Here is a 19,332-nt window from a genome sequence, read left to right as displayed (position 1 = left end):
TACAAAATGATGTAACTATCAGCTAGAATTTATTCAGTGGAACCAAAACTGTAGCTTTAATAAAGGTAACTCAAGCCAAATTGCTCCACTATATTAAAAGTGGTTTATAACAATGAAGACAGCCTATATTAAAAAAGGGATGTACAGAATAAATGATTTGGTCATGAGACACTCGCTTTTCCTACTGAAATAGTTTTTGATACTCTTTTTCCCACGGTCCGCAGGAACTGGCGCCGTGGGCTATGCATGGCAAATTGTGGTCACTCACTCACGGACGACCTTTCAGGTCGCATGTGGGACGCATGCACATGTGGTGCTTCGTTTAGTAGGACGCATGCGCAGGTGGTGCCAGCTAAAATGTGCCTGCGGAAGTGAGTTGCGCCATGGGTCTGGACAGTTCTGTGCTTGTTAAGGGTGTGCCTGCGTGTGTGTGTGTGTGTGTGTGTGTGCGCGTGTGTAGTGGAGTCTGTTTATTACTGTATGTTATAAATGACAGTATCCTACACTTCAGAACAATGTTAATGGAATGTTTATTACATTGCGACAGTTATTGCACAAAACTGCAGCATTCTTACTGCAGACCCTCTTTGTAATTACCAGAGAGAGATGCAGAACACATCCCATCCTCTGAACAAAGGAAGTTAGAGATGACTGTTGAGATGACAATTACTCCATGACGATGGTTTGACTTGGTCTTTTGTTGTCTGCATCAGAAACAAACTTTAGGACTACTGTTCTCCATCACGCTGTATCATTTGGACCTAAACCATTTGAAAAGTCCTAGTGAACATTACCGTGTGGAAAGCAGCCAGAAATATTTCCTCCCAGCCTGTGGTATACAGATACAGCATCCAATTTGGAATGTAGGATAATTTGAGTGAACAATTTTGCTAAAAAATGTTCGCATATATAATGTTATAGAGTTCTGCAAAAAAATCTGTAAATGCATGATACACATTTTGTTACAATAATCCATAACAATAGATACCTGAAAAGCAAACAGGCCTTTGAAAATGCTGAGAAGAAATAGAATACAAATAGACTGTGGGATATTACACTACCATTGTGAGCTAGATGGTTTATAAATGCAGCCTTTACAAGTTACCTGTTACATGCTGTTTTATGTCTGTTCATTTGTGTCAGAGTGCTGTGCTGCTAATACTGTAGTGCATCGGAGGTACTTAAAAGCCCCAAAATGAGGACTGGCAACACCGATCAAGGATTGGTCCCTTACTCCAGCTGTAAATAGCTCTCTGACTGTCATGGTCAAGTCTCTCATCAAATACTCAGTGGTTTGTTTTAGTATTTGTCCAACCTAACAAAATAAAAAAAATAAAAAAGACAAAGGGAAAATGACCAGCATTAAATGAATTCCGTTTGTTCCAAATTACTAGGTTTGTGCTGGACTAGATTGTGCTGGCTGAGTCTTTGGCCTCATCAAACTTTCTCTATGTCGGCCATTTTTACAAGACTTCTGTCATAAAGTAGATCTGTTTTTCATCTCAAAGGAACCTTGCCTGCAGCCATAAGTCAGCTATAATTTTGTGAGTAAAATGCTGGAAATGTCGTGTCAGGTTTAGGGGCCGTTTCATTTAATGCCGCTTTAACCCAAGGTTGATCTCAATGTTTTTGTGAAAAAAGATTTATAGTGTATTATTTTTATATATATTTTTTTTTTAACTGTTTGCATTGGTAATATTAGTAGATTGACTCTGGATAGTAGTGCGTTCAGGCAGGCTTTTCACAGTGCTCACCACCCCAGCCAGGGTAACACTGGCATTCAAACTGCTTGACCATGTGCCGCGTGGCCCGCTGGCTGAGCTGCCCATGCACACTGTACCGGGGCGATCCCCTCGGGCCTGGGGTGGACAGTATGCTCCAGTCCTGGGGCTCCAGGTGGAGGAAGGCAGCAGAGGAGCGGTCCTTCCTCTGGCACCGCCCATGGCCGAAGCACACCACCTTGCTGCAGATGGTGGCGGCCGCGGTCACATTGACCACGTAGCGCCCCAGGATCTTGTCCAGGTAGCCTTTCACTGCCTGACATGCTGCCTGCGCGGGGAGAGAGGGAAGGTGGAAGGGAGAGGAGAAAAAGAGAGGGGAAACTGCAATGTCATCTACCCACCAATCTCCGTGAAAAGATAATAATTAGCATCCAAATGCAATAAATATACATTTAACCCCCCACCTGCATTTCTACCCGTGCCACCATGCCACACAATCACCATGTAAGGGGTCTGTCCTGCAACAGAGCTACAGTTTTCTAAATTATAGACAGCAGGGCACCACAGGAAACGTACAGCAGTCCCAATCAGGAGAGGATCACTGACAGTCAATGAGCAGAGACAGTATTAAACACGAGGATCCAGGTCAGGTTATAACCACCCCAACTCTGGCTGTTGAGGACCCCTTGTGAATCAGCTAGCAACATGACCTAGCCTATGAACCTGTGATGTCTAGGCAATATGTCCCTGTCTACTCTCAAAACAAGCCTCTTTACAACTGAGCCACTGAAGATCTGTTCAGTACCGTCTATCTACTAACTAGCTATGCAATGAATATGGGCTAAATCTGATCTTTGGATTCTTAATTATCAAGACTGTCATAATGATATAACACCATAAACAGTAAGGAAATCAAAGCAGGAAACATGAAACTGGCGTGGGAAGGAACTGTTCAGCACAATCATTTCACACCTCACATGTACAGGAAGTGTTTCAGCAACAAGTGTGTCAGCAATAAGGCAAAGACAAATGCTGTCAAACTGTCTAATTCAAATATCATGAACAGTTCTGGATTATAAGTATTAATATTCATAGCTATAACAAGAGACTAACAAAATGCTAAACATTAAAATAACACTTAATATCATTCAACCTTAGTGAGAGATTCTACAGCATTGAAATATAAGGGTAAAAGCTGTTGAGGTTCAACTGTTATTTTGTGTTTAAGAGATCATACCATTGATTTGGAAAAATTTCCATCTCCCCACAGCACAACTCCTGCTGCCCCAAGAGCTACGCTCTCCCCAATTGTGTGCACCAAGTCCTCCTACGTGAAAAAAAAACCACATTGACAAAAAACAACTAGTTTAGTGGAGATTAAACAACACTCGTTTTACAGATACTTAGGCAAACTTTTGTTTCTTTCACAAAACAAAGTTACTGAAAATACTTTTTTAAAAGATTAAGTAAAAAGATTTTTTTTTTTTTTTTTTTACAAACAAGGGTGAATGACTTGCCTGGGAAAGGAACTCCAGTGAAAAGGTGTAGGCAATGCGTGAATAGGGCAGCACTGGAAGGCCATTGGGTTTGACCTGCCCAGCTACCCTCATAGCCTCCAGAATGCGATGGTGGGCATACTGGCGGATGGCATCTCGCCTGCCCCGCAGACTCAGTTCCAGGTAAATGTGCGGGTAGAGGGCAGAGCTGGCGTTCCACAGCCAGGCCAGCTGATCATTCCTCTTCATCTCCAGCGCGGGGCACTCCCCGGTGTAGTTGGCTGTGACGTTCTTGTACTGGAAGTTGTAGCAGCCGGGGAAACCGTAGAAACCCCATAACCCCCCAGGTCTTACACTGCGGCCCAGCCTAAGGGTGTCCTCCATAAACGCCCGGCCTGCCTCCTGAAACTCCTTCTTGGCTTCAGCTTCCACCTGGGCTGGGGTCCAGGCTGGGTGTTTAGCCTGCACCAGTGTCCGAGACCCCTCCCGGTACACCTGCTTAGCGTCCCAGTTTCGAATCCACAGGGGCCGCCAGCTCTCCCAGTCCACAACGGCCAGCCCCTGGAAGTCAGGGGAAGGGATGTATGTCACAATGTTGGCCTGGGCATCCTTCAGGTGCTGCTGCAGGCTGGTGTTCTGTGGTACGCCTCCGTTGATAGCCTCCCCACTGGCAGTGTAGTATGGATAGTGGCCCAGCTTGCTCTCATAGAAGATGGTTATGTTTGTTCCCATGAAGCTTTGGTTCACGTTCAGCACGATGTGGAAAACACTTAGGTCCAGGTCCACTTTGTACTTGGACATGCAGGGTTCAGTAGGGGCATTCCACACCGTAATGAAGGGTAACTGGGCCATGGAGGGGAGAGGGCTCTGCTGGGCTCCCAGGGCAGACCCACCAACCCACAGACACAGAAAAACCAGGAGAGACATTCCCGGTAAGTTATTAACCTATACCTGCAAGACAAATATTATACAAGTATGTTGAATTCATTGAACAAAAATGACAAAAACATTCATTAAAGAAGTGCATTCCATTTAGTTTATGTATATGGCTCTACTTAAGAAACTTCCCCATTCTCTCACATCCTTAATTACTGCCATACGTAAACACTGAGCTGGGCAAAACAATACAAAAAGTATTTCTCAATACTTCCCCCACCCTGATGGAATGAATTGTAGAAAACTTGAACCCTTAAAAAAAGTATTTTACATAGATGTTTCAAATGTTGTATGTACTTGTTTCCTTTGATATACAGCCTACTATCCCTGTTTATTGCCTAACTGCTGAATGTTAACGTGTATCTGAATTGTAGGCCTACTTATCTGTCTAAAGTTTCTATACGTTATTTGTACGGAGGTCGCCCTTGCAAAAGATATCTTCATCTCAATGCGACTACCAGTGAAAATAAAGGATACATAAAATAGAATAAAATCAAGAGCCGTAAAAATTTGACCTGCACTGTAGTCAGGACTGAGTTAGATCTTATCTTCCAGTTCCAGATTCATTTTATTCCGAAACAGAATTGTTCCACGAATCACAATATGTGGTGTTGAAACCAAGAAGAGACGCGAATGGTAGCCTAGACACGTAAGGTCATATGCATAAATCATATACGCTTTAAGTCGGTCAGTTTACAGTGTTTTATCGAAGCTAATTTACTGCCAAGTAGCTACTCGTGTGCATTTTCCGATATAAGTGGTTGCCTAAATCCAATTTTCCTATAAGAAAAGCTTTTAGATTATACAACGAAATCAACTTGCGACAAAAAGACGAGCTTACCGATGCTCCCACCCACAGCAGCCTGATAACAAGAACCATGAATGTTGCTCATGTCAGGAGATCGCACATTTAACCACTGGTGTCTTGTGACTGCATAAAAATAATTACGTTTTGGCAAAAGTTTTCGGAAACCATTCTGGTTCCTCAAGCTTTGGAGAGGCGGAGTTAACCGCAAACTTCTCTTAAAGCAACAGTTATATAATTATATACCGAATATAAGTATCCATGTAATACATGAAAAGATCACAATAGTCAGTGTATGCCCTAATTAAAAGTAGCCTAATGAGTAGCCTACCGTATGCAATGTGATTTCACAGTATGACAATATAAAGAAATGATACCCCTTTGATTACTTAAATTACTGACTAAATATTTAAATGACTGAATATGTAGATCTAGGCCTACGGAATTCGGACAAAAGAACTGGCCATGTTTCGTGTGACTAATTAAAAAACTGCCGTTTTGCTGCTAGGTCAAGAAAAACTTTCAAATTTAAGATTAAATATCTTCTTGCATCTTAGGTGCTTCAACATACTTAGTGACTATTTTAAATGGTATCAATAAATGGCATAAATGGTGGATCCACAGTTAATTTTGTGGTCGCTGGAGGGAGGGTAACCTAAAGGCCACCACATGCTTCATCCGAATTTGCTGCATGTTTCCGAAACCGCAATCCCAATGTAGTAAACATCAGGGTGAACATAGTGGGACAGTTTATTTTAGCTTTCTGATTTAAAAAAAGAAAATACTTTAGCATTTGATTTTCCAGTTCTGTTAATATAATTTACAGTCCCCCTTTCCTTGGTGTTAGAATATAGCCTATGATATTTTCCCTCTTATAGAGTAGTTTAGATATTATAAATGCCACTGAATATCACTAGAGACAAATTATATAATATGTTGAGCAAAGTATGATTCCTCTTGTCCTCCTTCATCCATATGCACTTGTACCAAAGCATAATTAAACCCACTGCTGTATGAACTGTAGATACATTCAGACTAGAGATCTAGGCATCCAGATGTCCAAGGATATGCAAACCCTGAAATCACAATCAAGTATGTTCAGGGAAACAATCTGCACAGACAAACCAAGAAGTCCACCGGTCTTAAAGCTTGACAAATTTCAAAAGCTCAAGATATATTTTCACCTGAGGAATTACCCCACCCATATCATTACCTCAGTGTCATTTCAGTATCATACCTCAGTATCCTATATAGTCATATCCCTGCCCTTGCAGTGCATGGAATGCAAGCTAAAGTCTTGTTTTATTCTTCTTAGCCTCATAAGCAGTAAAGGAACTTGCTCTGCTTGTCTTCCTTTCTTCATTAGATTAAAAATGATTGCTCACACTAATTCTGCAAGGCAAAGTGTGAATTGACAGGGCACACTTTGTTTCAGAGTTTTTTTCTTACAAAAACAGTTGCAATCACAATATGTTATTGAGATCCACCCCCTGCTGATTGGCAGAGAAAACCTTCAGCGTCACAAACATGCAGGCTAAATGGTAGGGCCTACTCCTGCTGGGGGTCAGGGACCAATGAGGTAGTAAATTGAAGAGATCCCAGCATGCGTAGCTTAGGGTCTGGTTTAAGTTAGGAAACAAGGCCTTCTCTGTGCGTCAAGCCTAATAATGTTGCTTTTGGCATCAGAGGATTACTCTTTTTTTTCTGGAATGGATTCCAAAAAGGTCTCATCAGGAGCATGTACAAAGTGCAAAAAAAAGTGTTGGTGGTGCAGTACAGTAGTATTTAAAGTACTCACAGGTTAAATAGACTTCAGGTTAATATACTAGGATGAAATATTATAGGATTACAGTGCATCTACTGAAACAAACAAGTGACATCACATTGTGCATTTCTTGTTAAAATCTGGTTTTGCGGCAAAAAATCTGTAACGTGTATGCAAAACAATGCACTATAATTTATAAATAACAAATGGAGTATTTCAAACTAACATTAACAGGAAAATGTTGTTTAACTTATACAACTTTGAATGGAAAAACAAATTACATCGATTTGTGTAATCTTTGTGCTTCAGTTGTACACAGGGACCCAATTCTTATGCTTGGGTTTGACACCACAACTGCCAATCCCAGGAGAATTTCCCCATCATTAAGTATTAAATTTGTGCCCCATTCCAGCTGGTATGACATACGTCACTAATTATCACGTGACGCAAGAGTCGACTTCAAAAGCACAACTGGCATTGATGTAAACTTATGTAGCATGTGAGATTCTGATTCTGCAGGCTCCTACCTTGCTACGGAACCTGAGTAAGTATATGCTATTATGAATATTACACAATGACAGGCACTTGGATGGGTGATTCTGAGAGATGGCTAACAATTTTAAGTGTGAAAAGGCTTTTATAGGCTTTTATACATGGGTTAACCATTGTAGTATAACTGCTACAGAACTGATATTGAAGAGCAGGTTCTATTTCCATGCAGGACACTACCGTTCCACCCTCTGAAAAGGTAACCTAACCCCAATGACTAAATATCCTGATGAATAAAATTGGAAGTATAAACATGTAAGCAGTGTATGTCTGTAGTGTAAGTACAGACTAAGCAGATGTGTATATTATCTTAAAATGGTTTCTCCTCATGTCTTTAAAAAGTGCATTGTATAGCAGCATTCTACTTTGTTGGGTTGTGGGATGTTAGAAATTTATATCTAAAAATACTTTGAGGAAAAATACCTGGAAGCTTTGATTGAAGAAATGTGTAGACACAACAGGCAAATCTGGAAGTGAACATACTTGATTAGACAAGACATTTTCATTAATATGTAGGAGGGAAAAGTGATTTATGTACATCTACATATATGCAGACATACCAGCACCCTGCAATTTAAATTCCAAGACAACACTTGAGGCATGCTCTAGAAGGGAATATTGAATTCTGGGCAATCAAGAAATAAAAGGGGGAAATTAAACTTCAAAGTCAACGTTTAATTAGAAAAGCAAATCAGACATTTATTTATAGCACATCCAATGAAGGCCAATGCAATGATGAGAAAGTTTTATCATAAATAAAAAGAATGCAAGAGTAGAAGTCATCTTTAGCTTTTACAGATTTTATAGACACTGGTTACAGGAAAGGTTTGGTTTGAGGCAAAACAGTTTGCAAGTTTGATTTTAGATTTTTCCCCCACAGTACATGAACAGATTCTGCTTGGAGCCCCAACACATGTTTGTATATATCACTGTGTGTTGGCCTGCAGTGTGGAACCAAAACCAATTGCACTTTGAATGTTTTAATCAGCTGAGAAATGCCATTGATTTGGCCACTCTGTGAGCTGTTATTCACTATGATAGTGAGTCTGCAGGGCAGGTACACAGTTGCCATTGTCCCACTACTGTAAGTGCAGATTGGGTTTGTGTCACCAGGGTCCCTTGGGTTACCATTACATGAGTTCCTTCCAACTACGGACCAGGTTCCCAAAAGCAACAAGTTATTTTTAGGCCCAAGCCTCTCCTGATTGGTGGCTTGCGGTGTAGAAAACAGGCACTGGCTTTCAGGTACCTTACAAGCCAGTGACACAGTGCATCAGAGGAGTGCATGTGCTTTAGCTGCAGTGTTCTTTGTGTGGGCATTTACAGTGGTGACCGGAGACCAGCAGTATCCAAACTTAGTTTTAGTGATGGGCTAGCTGCTATAACGAAAACCTGCACCCAACAGGGCTTTGCTGGATAACACAGAACACCCCGACTCTACAGGCACACTGGCAATTCCAAAATGGTGAAAAAAAGACTTCTTAAAAAAGGTCCACGGATTTCATATAAAGATCCTTTTGAAATCGCTGAAACGGAATATCATAAAGCGATGGAGATGGAATGCTCTCAAAAGGGGCAGCGGAGCGGAAATATTACCACAGAGTTTCGCAAGAAAACACACACTAAAATGGGCTGCGATATTGTTCAAATACTGAATAAATATTTTCTGTCCATGAATTTAAAAAAATAATAAACACACCAAAAGATTCCCCTGAAGAGACAGGATCAAAACCTCCATGCTGTTTTTCTGGCTGGGCAGCCCCAAGTTCATGAGAAATTGATGTTTTACAGTTGCCAGAGAGAACACAGTCCCCTACTCTTATGCTTAGACTTTCTCTGCCCAAGTAAAACATAATCACACCATCCAGCAGATCAAGTGAAAGCAATTCTTCATGAAGGGCAGAATAAAGGCTATAAAAACAAAGTGTTCACATACAGTAATACACAGCTGCTCTGCGTGCACACTGAGGAACTAAAGTATTTGTGATATGAACGGACATAAATAGTATATCAAAGTCACATTACTGTATTCCAGTTATTCCCACGGAAAATATTGCAATATCAGAAGCTGGAAAAAGAAGATAAAATAGATTGAGGAGTAAGACAACAGACAGTTCCTAGTGTTTTTTTAACCATTAAAAAAAATAGCCCAAAGAAGCTCCCTGAAGCAGGGAGTTGACAGTAAGGCAGCAAATTCATTGGCGGTTTAACACCGTATTGCGCTGTTCCCAGTATGTAATGCTCTGTGTTGTGTTGTGACTGTGCAGAGAGGGTGGGGGGGAGAGGGCCCTGAGAGAAGGAGCACATGGTTCATCACCCTGATGCAACTTTTAGGACACAAGTTCAGGGCTACAGACAATCATGAACTAAAGGCCATGCTGTACAATATTATTCAGCATTTTTTACTCACACACCTTTAGTTTGTGAGAGTGAACTCATATTAAACAATTGCAGTTTCCCATCTAAAGAGAGAAAATAATAATGGATGGACTTTACTATAAATGAGGCAACCTGGTGCTCCTTCAATGATTTCCTCTGTGCACCCTAATTGAGCATTAAGCCTGGATTCAGACTGCGGATTGTGCTGGAGAAGTGGACAGAACGTGAGCGTACAGTAAAACCACTCTTTCCAGTCAGGATCCCTCCCTGACAGGGTCCAATATTCTGTCAACCAAGTCTACAGTCAGCAAGGACAGAGAGAGCTCTGTAAACACAGCGCCAAAATTTCCCAGCCAGCTCTCCATAAGAGTGTAAACAACCTTAAAACTTTGGCAATTCCACACTGCCCCTTTCACCTTCATCACGTTGGACAGTTTGGGTGCTTGGTTATCAGTGTTATTTCATTCACAGTCTCTGTTCAAGGACAGCCGCCCTTCTCGCTGTCCACCCCATGCCTCAGTGTGTGTGCGTAAAAAAGACCCACCACCAACAACCCCCCCCCCACACACACCCTTACTGTGGGTGTGGTTAGAGGCCTGGGTTCAGGGGCTCTGAGCCCCACGCGGCCTGTCTTTCCATGGCCTGGCCTGGCCTGGCCTGCCCGGGCTCAGTGCAGGAGCACATGTAAGAGCAGGGGCAGCAGCAGGCTGGCCTGCCAGGCGTGCAGGCCCGGGGAGGCCCCCTTCTGCTGCGCGGGGTCTTTCTTGGCGCAGGACTCGTCCTGGAAGCCGCTGTAACACTGGCAGCGGAACTGGCTGCGGTAGAGCGCTAGCTCGGCGGGGCCGGGCTGACCCTTGACCTCCAGCTTGCCGTCTCTGCTCTGGATGCTGTGGCTGAGGGGGCTGAGGTGCAGGTAGGTGTCGGTGTTGGGGCGCCGGCGCAGGCAGCGGCCGTGGGAACTGCAGCGCAGCCTGCTGCAGTGCTCCGCCGCCGTGGTGACGTTGAGCAGGTACCTGCCCAGGTGACCCCGCAGGTACTCATTCAGACTGCTGCAGCTGGCCTGGAGACAGACACAGACAGACACACACACACATTCACACATACATTCACACATACACACACACACACACACACACACACACATACATACATACACACACACACACACACACACACACACACACACACACATTCACACATACATACAAACACACATTCACACATACATACACACACACACATTCACACATACACTACTGTCAACATGATTGTTCTTCTCAAACAAGAACAGTGAACCACAGAGAAAGTATTTGGCCAACTATGCATGTCTATATATTACCTGAAAGACAACTGTCTTCAGTTAACAGCAGAGTAAATGCATTTAATTTATAGTGATGCTAAAACTGTGAATGACAGCGAGGACACTTGCCTTGCTGCTGGAGAAGGTGGCCTCTCCCCAGAAGATGATGCCAGCTGCTCCGAGCGCCACACTCTCGCCAATGGTGGAGATGAGGTCCATCTGCACAAATCACAAGCAACAGTATCTTCAGTCCCATACTGATCTCTGCAGGCCACCAGTGTAGGTCCATCCACAGACTTACATGCCAGGGAGGTGTTTGTTGTTCGCTGTTATACTGCACTATCCTGGACTGCACTCTGTACTGGGTGTAGCTGCTCTTTAAAACAACACTGATAATTCTATATCTTTCCTCTGGCATGTCTGGGAACCAATGGGAGGCTGCTTGTGAACAACATAACACACATACAATACTTGTACTGGCAGCCACAGCGCTGTGTAACAGGCCTTTTTACTGTGAGTGACAGGCGCCATCTTTTCCTATGGGAGCAGGAAAGGCCTGCAAGGGCCAGATAAAGAGAAAAGCTTTCAAAAGGATCTGGGGTTGAAGTGGGGACGGGATCCTATCGGCTCTCCACAGCTTTTGAGGGGGGTTGGGGTGGGGTGGTCTCAGAGCACCATTAGGCGGAGGGCAGGATGAGGGATGGGGTGATAATCAAGACCTGTCTTTTCCCTCCCTCGCTCCTTCCCACTTTATCCAGATCCCCCTTTCCTTCTCCAACACACGACCGGGACCCAGAGCCCCACAGTCCAGCGGGAAAGTAAACACCGCATCTGGGGGATGCCTGACAACACCCCATTCATCCCAGGGCCAGACATCCAGACGGAGTCTCCCAGGACCCAGACATAAAGCAAAGGCAATATGAGTACATCCTCAGCCTCCAAGTCAACACAGCTCAGGCTGAACCTGACAAGTTTAAAAAATAGATTAATCTACATGTGTTTGGGGGGTACAACTAAACAATGCAAACTCATAAGCTGGAAAAGATTCCAAATATTGCCACAAAAATGTAATGGAATATCTTTCTCTGTACATTATTTCATAATTTTACTGAAATAAGACATAAAATGTCCTGCCCATGAATCTTGTAAACACCTTTCACATTCAATTTAGTGGGAAAAACCAGGTCCAGGAAAGGTGAACTTACACTCAGTAACCATTCACATTGAATTTCCCTGATCAGTACAGTCTGAATGTGATGAATCCAGCACGTGACTAAAGGATATTTTTGTTTTGGGTGGCCCATATCCAAATTCTGTCAGCTTCCTGCCACCATTTTTTGTTGTGTCTCACAAGAAGCAGTGTAAACTCTCCCTTGGTAGGGTTTAATGCTGTTCACAACTCCTAATTCTGGTTTGTGGTGGTTTCAAACCCCCACAAAATATATGGCTGCACTGTGTGTACTGTATAGCCCTCAAATGTCAATGTGCACATTACAGGAATGTACAGGGAGTTGTATGCCCTCCTCACAGTGGATGGTTACTACTGAACCCCTGTGAATATTCCCAGAGAAATATGCAATCCCAGAGCACAGGGATTAGTGTTGACCCATTCAATTCAAAGTGTAGTGAGTGTGAAAGTGAATGGGGTTAAACAGATGAAAAGATTCTCCTAAAGAGCTTCATAAGCAAGGTCACTGAATAATGGATCTAAGTGCATGGTCTGGGATGAATGCAAACTGTGCCAGAGGTGACTGGTTCGGAGACACACGGAATGATGTGACTGTGACCAGTGAATGAGGGTATAAGATGGCAGGGCATCCCCTGAATCATCACTCGATAGCAAGTATTCAATTGCAACTGGCTGATGGATCACAGAGTGTAAAAAAGAGGTGGCAGCTGACCACATTCTTTTCACAGAAGGCTAGACTGGGCCTACTCTACTGTTGCAACTGGACCATCCAAATTTGAATAAAAATGGAAAAACCACAAAAAAAGGAAAATTATATAAAAATGTTGACTATATTTGTAAAGAACATTAAGAAATCCTCTCTACACTCTTTAAATATAAAAATAATACTATTGTTTTAAGTGTAGAGTTCAGGTTTAACCTTCAGCAGGAACACTTACCTTACTATATGTCTGATATTGGCCCAAAATGCAGTATCCAGTAAGACTGTTCTGACAGTTCTGTTCTGTTCAATATTAGCTCCTGTGCTTCCATATGACTGTCTGCCTGCTGCCAGAATAAATATTTAACATATTCTGGTCATTGCACACATACCCATACACAAACCTACACATGAACATATGCAGTTCATTGCCATTTCTTAACTTATGTGTAAAGCATTTATTTTTTAATGTTTTATATTTTGATTATTTAAATTAACGTCTTTTTACCATTTTCACGTTTGCTGCTTCAAGTTGTACAGATCTCCACAATTTACATCTGTACAACATACCCTTGTTTTTACAATGAACAGTGAGCTAACTTGATGACCTCTAAAATAAAACTGGACAACATTTGTCTGTGCTACGCTGTAGCTGAAAACGCCCTAGCAACAGGCTGAGGGAACCAGAAGCCCATTACACTGGTACAACACGGCAGTGGGAATGTCCAATGATTATGTCAATGGGATAAAAGCTTGAAAAGAGATTTTTTCTTTTTTCTTGAAATTGATTGAGAACCACCAAAAAAGGCCTTTAAGCAAATTCCAAATCAAGACATTATCAAAATAATAATTAAATAGCTAAATATTCAAATTAGATATCGAAGAAAAATAATAAATGAATGAAGTCATGTGTGCCAGAAGAGCCTCACCTGAGTCAGCTCTATCAGCTCATTGGCATAGGTGGGCCGGGTGTAGACAAAGACAGGGCGTGCGAGGCCATCACCCACCAACGCCAGCCTCATGCCCTCCCTCACCCTGTTCCGGACAAACTGGCGCCCGAAGGAAGTGGATTTCAGCACGGTTCCCATGTAAATGGACGGGAACAGGGCGGTGCTCTCGGTCCACAGCCAGGTCAGGTGGTCGTTCCGCGCCACCTCGGCGTCCGGGCAGCGTCCCGTGTAGTTTTCCAGGCTGTTCCTGTAGTCGTGGTTGTAGCAGTCAGGAAACAGGTAAAACCCCCACAGCTGTTCGGAGCGCAGGCTTTTGGCCTGCCTCAGGGTGTCCAGCATGAACTTCTTGGCTGACATCTCAAACTCCTGCTGAGCCACTTTGGCCACCTTCTCCGGGGGCCAGTCGGGGTTCTTCTCGGCGACCAGGAGGCGCGAGCGGTTGCGGTAAATGTCCTTGGTGTCCCAGTTGCGGATCCAGAGGGGGCGCCACTCCTCCCAGTCAATAACAGCCAGGCCCTTGGCCTTCTCAAGAATGTACTTATTCACCCCTTCTGGCATCTTCTCCAGGTGCGCGGTGAGGCTGGCGATCTGTGGAAGGCCACCATTGACCGGCTCGCCTTTTTCATAGTACGGGTACATCCCGAGCCTGTCTTTATAGAAAATTGTGAGATTCTGCCTGACAAAGCCTTCGTTGGGCGATGCTATAATTTCAAACTGGTCCAGGTTAAAGTGGACGCCGTAGCGTGGCCTGCAGTCCTCAGTTGGGGCGTTCCAGGCCAGCAGCACAGGCCTCTTGGAGAAGAGAGGCCATCTGGTCGGCTTCAGCTCCTCCGCTATGCAGCAATCCCACATCAGCAACAACACCAGCCACAGTCTCCAGCCAGGCATGAGCCAGGGAAAGCAAGACATTGCCTCTGTGATGAAGGAAGTCTTTGAGGAACACAACTTCATCACCGCCTGAGTTCCTGGTTCAAAAAAAAAAGCGGAATTAGCCTTGCTCTTCTGGCACTTATCTGGGTGTTAGCAAAGATATACAAAAATACACAATACAATAAATAATTCAAATATCCTTAGTACAAGTTGGGCCTTATGTAATTACACACTAGGACAATTAAAATATGTGTGTGTGCATACGTGAAAAAATTAATTTCATTGTGGTAACAATGAAATGTGTGGGACACTATTTAACAAGTACTACCACTGAAGACAAGTGCAACTTGATTCACGTGGATTTATGCTGTAGGTCTAGATTTTTCGATCAAACCCTAAATTATTAATTGCTCAGCCTGTGTGCAGCAGCCTTACAAATTAAAATAAAACACCGGAGCATGATCTCTTCAGCCCTGCTGACCGAGAGGGTCAGCCAACGTCAAGGAGAGATTTAAAGGATGTAGCCTTTACATTTTTCAGCGGGTCTGTTAATCCCTCAGACAACGATGCCATGGTACAAATGTACTTCACCCTGTCATTTGCGCGATGTGTAGGACCTCAGGATAAAATTCATGTTTCTGATGAATCAGTCCAATTTTACTTACCGTACGCTTCTACAAGCAGTTCAGTAACATGAAACTGCACGCGGATGCTTTAAACACTCGCAACACAAGAGGAAATAGGAATTTATGCAGTGCTGTCGCAATAACTTTGCAAATTACGGAAGGTTGCAAGCATAGTCGTATACATTCTAAAATTCATACGCAACCTAGCAAATGAAGAGCGAACAAGAAGACCTGCTATTCCAGAAACAGAAAATGTTACCTTGAATACGATGTAAACACATTCCCAGTGTATTCTTCATATTCCTCCCCACGCTGGATTTTTCGAACTAAGGAACTAGCAAGTAAATAAGCCACGTGTAAACACGAAATCATTCGACCTTTTTTTACATTTAAAATAGCGCGTTAGAAGCATTTGTTTTTGTGTTAGATTTTAGTACTACAACTGTAGTTTTCTTTTTTCCGTTTTGTCTTCCTCCTGTCGTCCCTTCCTGACCACATCCTAGATCTGGACGAAATCACGCAGTAAATTCAGCTACCTCCGCTTCTGTTGAGCAATTAAACATGCTGTAAAACCCTGCTTCGGCATGTTCCACAAGTTATAAAAGGTGTAAGTGATTGTTTCGTGTAAGTTACCAAAACACATACAACCATAATCAGGATACTGCTACCCAATATCAGCACTGTTCACAATATCAGGCTACGTCTGCGCGTACAGAAAATATATTTTCGTTACATTTTGCTCGTATGTGGCGCCGTCTGCCACGAAATCCCCCTTAAAAACGAAAATAGTTTAGTCCATAGATTTCGCTGCCGGGATTAGAAATATCAAGCGCAAATTCTACCTCCTGGAGTTTTGAGTTTAGAGACGTTTTGGGACGCAGTTACTTGTTTGTGCACGGGAAATATAGACGAGGTCATTGTTAGTAGCTACTTTAGCCTATAGAAAAGAAAAATCTTGTGAATTATATGTATTTTTCTATGACTAACCAGTCAGAAGTAGAACCATTCTAGACGTTTTACAAGCGATACAGGCATGCTGCTATTGATAAACTCTGGGATGTCATAGTATAATTAAGCTTTCTACATTTATGCCTTTTATTGATACAAGTAAAACATTTTCAAGCTATGTAAATACTCTGTATTAAAACGTTTTGGCTGTTGCAGGATGTTTTCTGTCACACACAATTTGTGTGCATCTACCCTTGGTCACTGTTATGTGCCACACATCCGGTGCAGCTTCATTTCAGAGTATAACACAATAGCCTCACAGGCAAAGTCTATTTGATTAACCCTATGTCACAAACATAACCAATGTGTCCTCAAGATATTATATTCACATTAAATTAACTTCACTGAATTTCTCAAAATATGTTTACCCATAGAATACATTGAAAAGTTCAGAGCCAAGAGTCTGAAATTCCTGGCCTATTGAATCAATTTGTTTTTGGCCTATTGTGTAATCAAAAAACTTTGTTGAACTTAGCTGAACTTAATTGAACTTAGGCAAATTCAAGCTGTTGGCATATAATATTTACAGTACAGGGATCCAGACAAAATTACTCTCTTATACAGATAGAACTGATATGCTGTTTTACCCCTAGAAAACAATGGAAGTTGAAGTGGCACATGACAGACAGGAAATGACCAGATCATGCGAACAGGAGGTGGTCCTCTTCCTGTAGTTGCTCTGTTCCTCAGTGTGTTCCCTCTGTTCCTTCTTTCTAAGGAGATCTGACTCACCTGGTGATGTCATTCTTATAGAAAGGGAGAGAGGTGCTATCCTGCCTAACCCCTGCTCCTGCTGTCCCTCCCTTCCCCTCTCCTCCAGGAGCTGACACTGTTATCTCAGTAGTTACCCTCAGCTGCCTCTGCCAGGAAGCCAGTACAATGAGGAGGGAAATGAACTGAAGGGCAGTTAGTCCTATAGTTCCAGCCTGCCACAGATTGAATGAGAAAATTCTTCAGGAAATTGCGAGGCCTACAACCCTTAACCTATATTGGAGGAAACGTGAATTAGACTTGAGTTTTTTTAAAGATGTTTGCTTAATGTTTAAGTGCAATGCTAATATCGGCTCTTTTTTATAATCTCTCATTCACAATGTCCCATGTTGCCCTTCTCACAAACATATCGTGAGCAGGTTCCCAGACTGCACTTTTTGAGAAGGATGACATCAGAGAGCCAAGAGACGTCTGTAAGGAGATGGGGACACCAACTTTGGCCAGCCCAGAGGTTAAGCCTTGAAAGCATTAAATGGTGTTGCCTGTGAAAACCATAATCTCGAAAGAAGAGTGTTCACTATGACGCGTTCTCTGTGACCTCTGGGAAGCGCTATGCGTTTTGTATATCAGCATAAAATGTTTAATAAATATCTTCAGTCAGTACAACACCATTAAAAATATCTGCCAATATTAATATCGCAGGCTATAGTGGAAGTGTTGTCACCTCCATGGCATTAGAAATAGAAGGCACAAAGAGGCAATTCAGGAGTTCTGAAATGTATATTTTCTATTTAAATATTTTTAGCCAATCCTCTTCCCTGGAGAGGGACATGGATTAGGCCAGCCAGCTTCATTTATTTGTTCAGCCATTCAGCATTATTGTTATGAGGAAAAATGTAAGTAGCTAAGTAATGTGTCATCCTGTCCAAATTAGAGTCTCCTTCAGACATTTTTTCAGTTTTTTCAGTGCAGGAAAAACTTCAGTTTTACTCCACATCAGGTTCAATAAATGTTAAAAAAAGATAACATTTACTAAACTGGGTACAAAACAGGGAAAAGTTTTACACTCTTCCAATGGAAAATATGAATGCTGCGGGCTGATGCAGTGTCATTTAGGATATTCAAATTCAGGAAAATTATAATCTTCATTCTCATGGACAGTTGAATTGGACAGATCCATGAACCTGTTTTTGTTTGTCCAATATGTAAGTATTACTCATCTTATGTTTTGAGTTGACAGTACATTTACAGTACTTTTTCCTTCATGTTATTATTTAAATATTTCCCCAATCTTGATAGTTTCAGTGAAGGAAGACTAAAAAAAACCCAAAGCACACATAACATTATACATCACTTAACCCATCAGTCAAAGATGGTGGTAATTGACCTATCTATCTCTCCCATGAATGAATACTTACCAGCAACGAGGCGGAAGCACACTGCACAAACTGTAATTCCGGGGTGTCTTGCCAGCTGTTGGGAGCAGCCGTCTTTCCCGAAAGTTCTAGATGTTTAGTTTCTTATGTTCTCTTGTATGACAAATAGACTTGTGAACTCTAAGGGGAGACGAGTGCAGTCTTCCAATGGACGCCCATCAGGCAGCGTGCCGGCATTTAAGAATGCGTATATTTTGGCATTAACCAACCTCCGCTTCCCTTCTGCAACTCCCTTCCTCTGCTTCCTGCCAGCAATGGAGGCCAGGAAGCTCATAACAAGGGAGCCACTGGGGCCGATACACCCAAATACCTCCCTTACTGATCAGAGGTAGCGAGCAGCAGCCAGTGGAAGATGAGTGAGTGGCTGAGCGGTCAAAAGTACTGGTGTGGGATTGGAACTCCAGTGAGACCACTAAGCCAGACATTGTTTTGCATCAAACAATCTCAACATTGTGCCTCAGAATTGGAGCAGAACACATGGGTAAATGCACACTGCTATAAAAGCATTAATGCGATGACATCATGTCAGCAGGTGTATCTCAACATTGTTGGAAAGTTGCACCTTTGGTATGCAAGACTAAATCCAAAAGTACAAAAACTTGCATTAGTATTAACAGAGTAACTTCATCCTTTCATTATCTATACCTGTTTGTTCCTGGTGGAGGTCGGTGCTGGAGCCTATCTCAGCATACATGGGACAAGAGGCAGGAATACACCCTGGACAGGTCGCCAATCTATCGCAGGGCACACGCACCATTCATTCACACTTATTCCTATGGGCAATGTAGTCTCCAATTAACCTAGCCTGCATACCTTTGGACTGTGGGAAGAAATTGGAGTACCCAGAGGAAACCCACTTGGACAGAATAGAATGGCCATCGACTACTCACT

The 19,332-nt window shown here is 42.7% G+C and overlaps 2 protein-coding genes across 5 annotated transcripts; both read right to left on the bottom strand.

Annotated features, from left to right (window-relative positions):
- Positions 1-513: 513 nt before the first annotated feature.
- On the bottom strand, positions 514-5,159 carry hyal1 (hyaluronidase 1). Of its 2 annotated transcripts, none has more exons than XM_064298212.1 (4): positions 4,995-5,159; positions 3,239-4,168; positions 2,959-3,048; positions 514-2,049 (listed from the first exon to the last, which is right to left on the bottom strand). In XM_064298212.1, exons 2-4 carry the CDS (start codon positions 4,142-4,144, stop codon positions 1,729-1,731), a joined length of 1,317 nt encoding a protein of 438 aa, XP_064154282.1. In that variant the 5' UTR covers positions 4,145-4,168; positions 4,995-5,159; the 3' UTR covers positions 514-1,728. The 2 variants fall into 2 exon arrangements, with proteins under 2 accessions (XP_064154282.1, XP_064154283.1); XM_064298213.1 differs by lacking the exon at positions 4,995-5,159 and adding an exon at positions 4,669-4,822.
- A 2,767-nt stretch (positions 5,160-7,926) lies between these two features.
- hyal2a (hyaluronidase 2a) lies at positions 7,927-18,639 on the bottom strand. 3 transcript variants are annotated; one of them, XM_064298198.1, is made up of 4 exons: positions 18,424-18,639; positions 13,770-14,755; positions 11,081-11,170; positions 7,927-10,711 (listed from the first exon to the last, which is right to left on the bottom strand). In XM_064298198.1, exons 2-4 carry the CDS (start codon positions 14,739-14,741, stop codon positions 10,319-10,321), a joined length of 1,455 nt encoding a protein of 484 aa, XP_064154268.1. In that variant the 5' UTR covers positions 14,742-14,755; positions 18,424-18,639; the 3' UTR covers positions 7,927-10,318. The 3 variants fall into 3 exon arrangements, with proteins under 3 accessions (XP_064154268.1, XP_064154267.1, XP_064154269.1); XM_064298197.1 differs by lacking the exon at positions 18,424-18,639 and adding an exon at positions 15,546-15,979; XM_064298199.1 differs by lacking the exon at positions 18,424-18,639 and adding an exon at positions 15,326-15,410.
- Positions 18,640-19,332: the final 693 nt, after the last annotated feature.

This window comes from Anguilla rostrata, chromosome 11 (assembly GCF_018555375.3).
Source record: "Anguilla rostrata isolate EN2019 chromosome 11, ASM1855537v3, whole genome shotgun sequence".
Lineage (NCBI taxonomy): Eukaryota > Metazoa > Chordata > Actinopteri > Anguilliformes > Anguillidae > Anguilla > Anguilla rostrata.
This window is presented reverse-complemented; position numbering and strand designations above follow the sequence as displayed.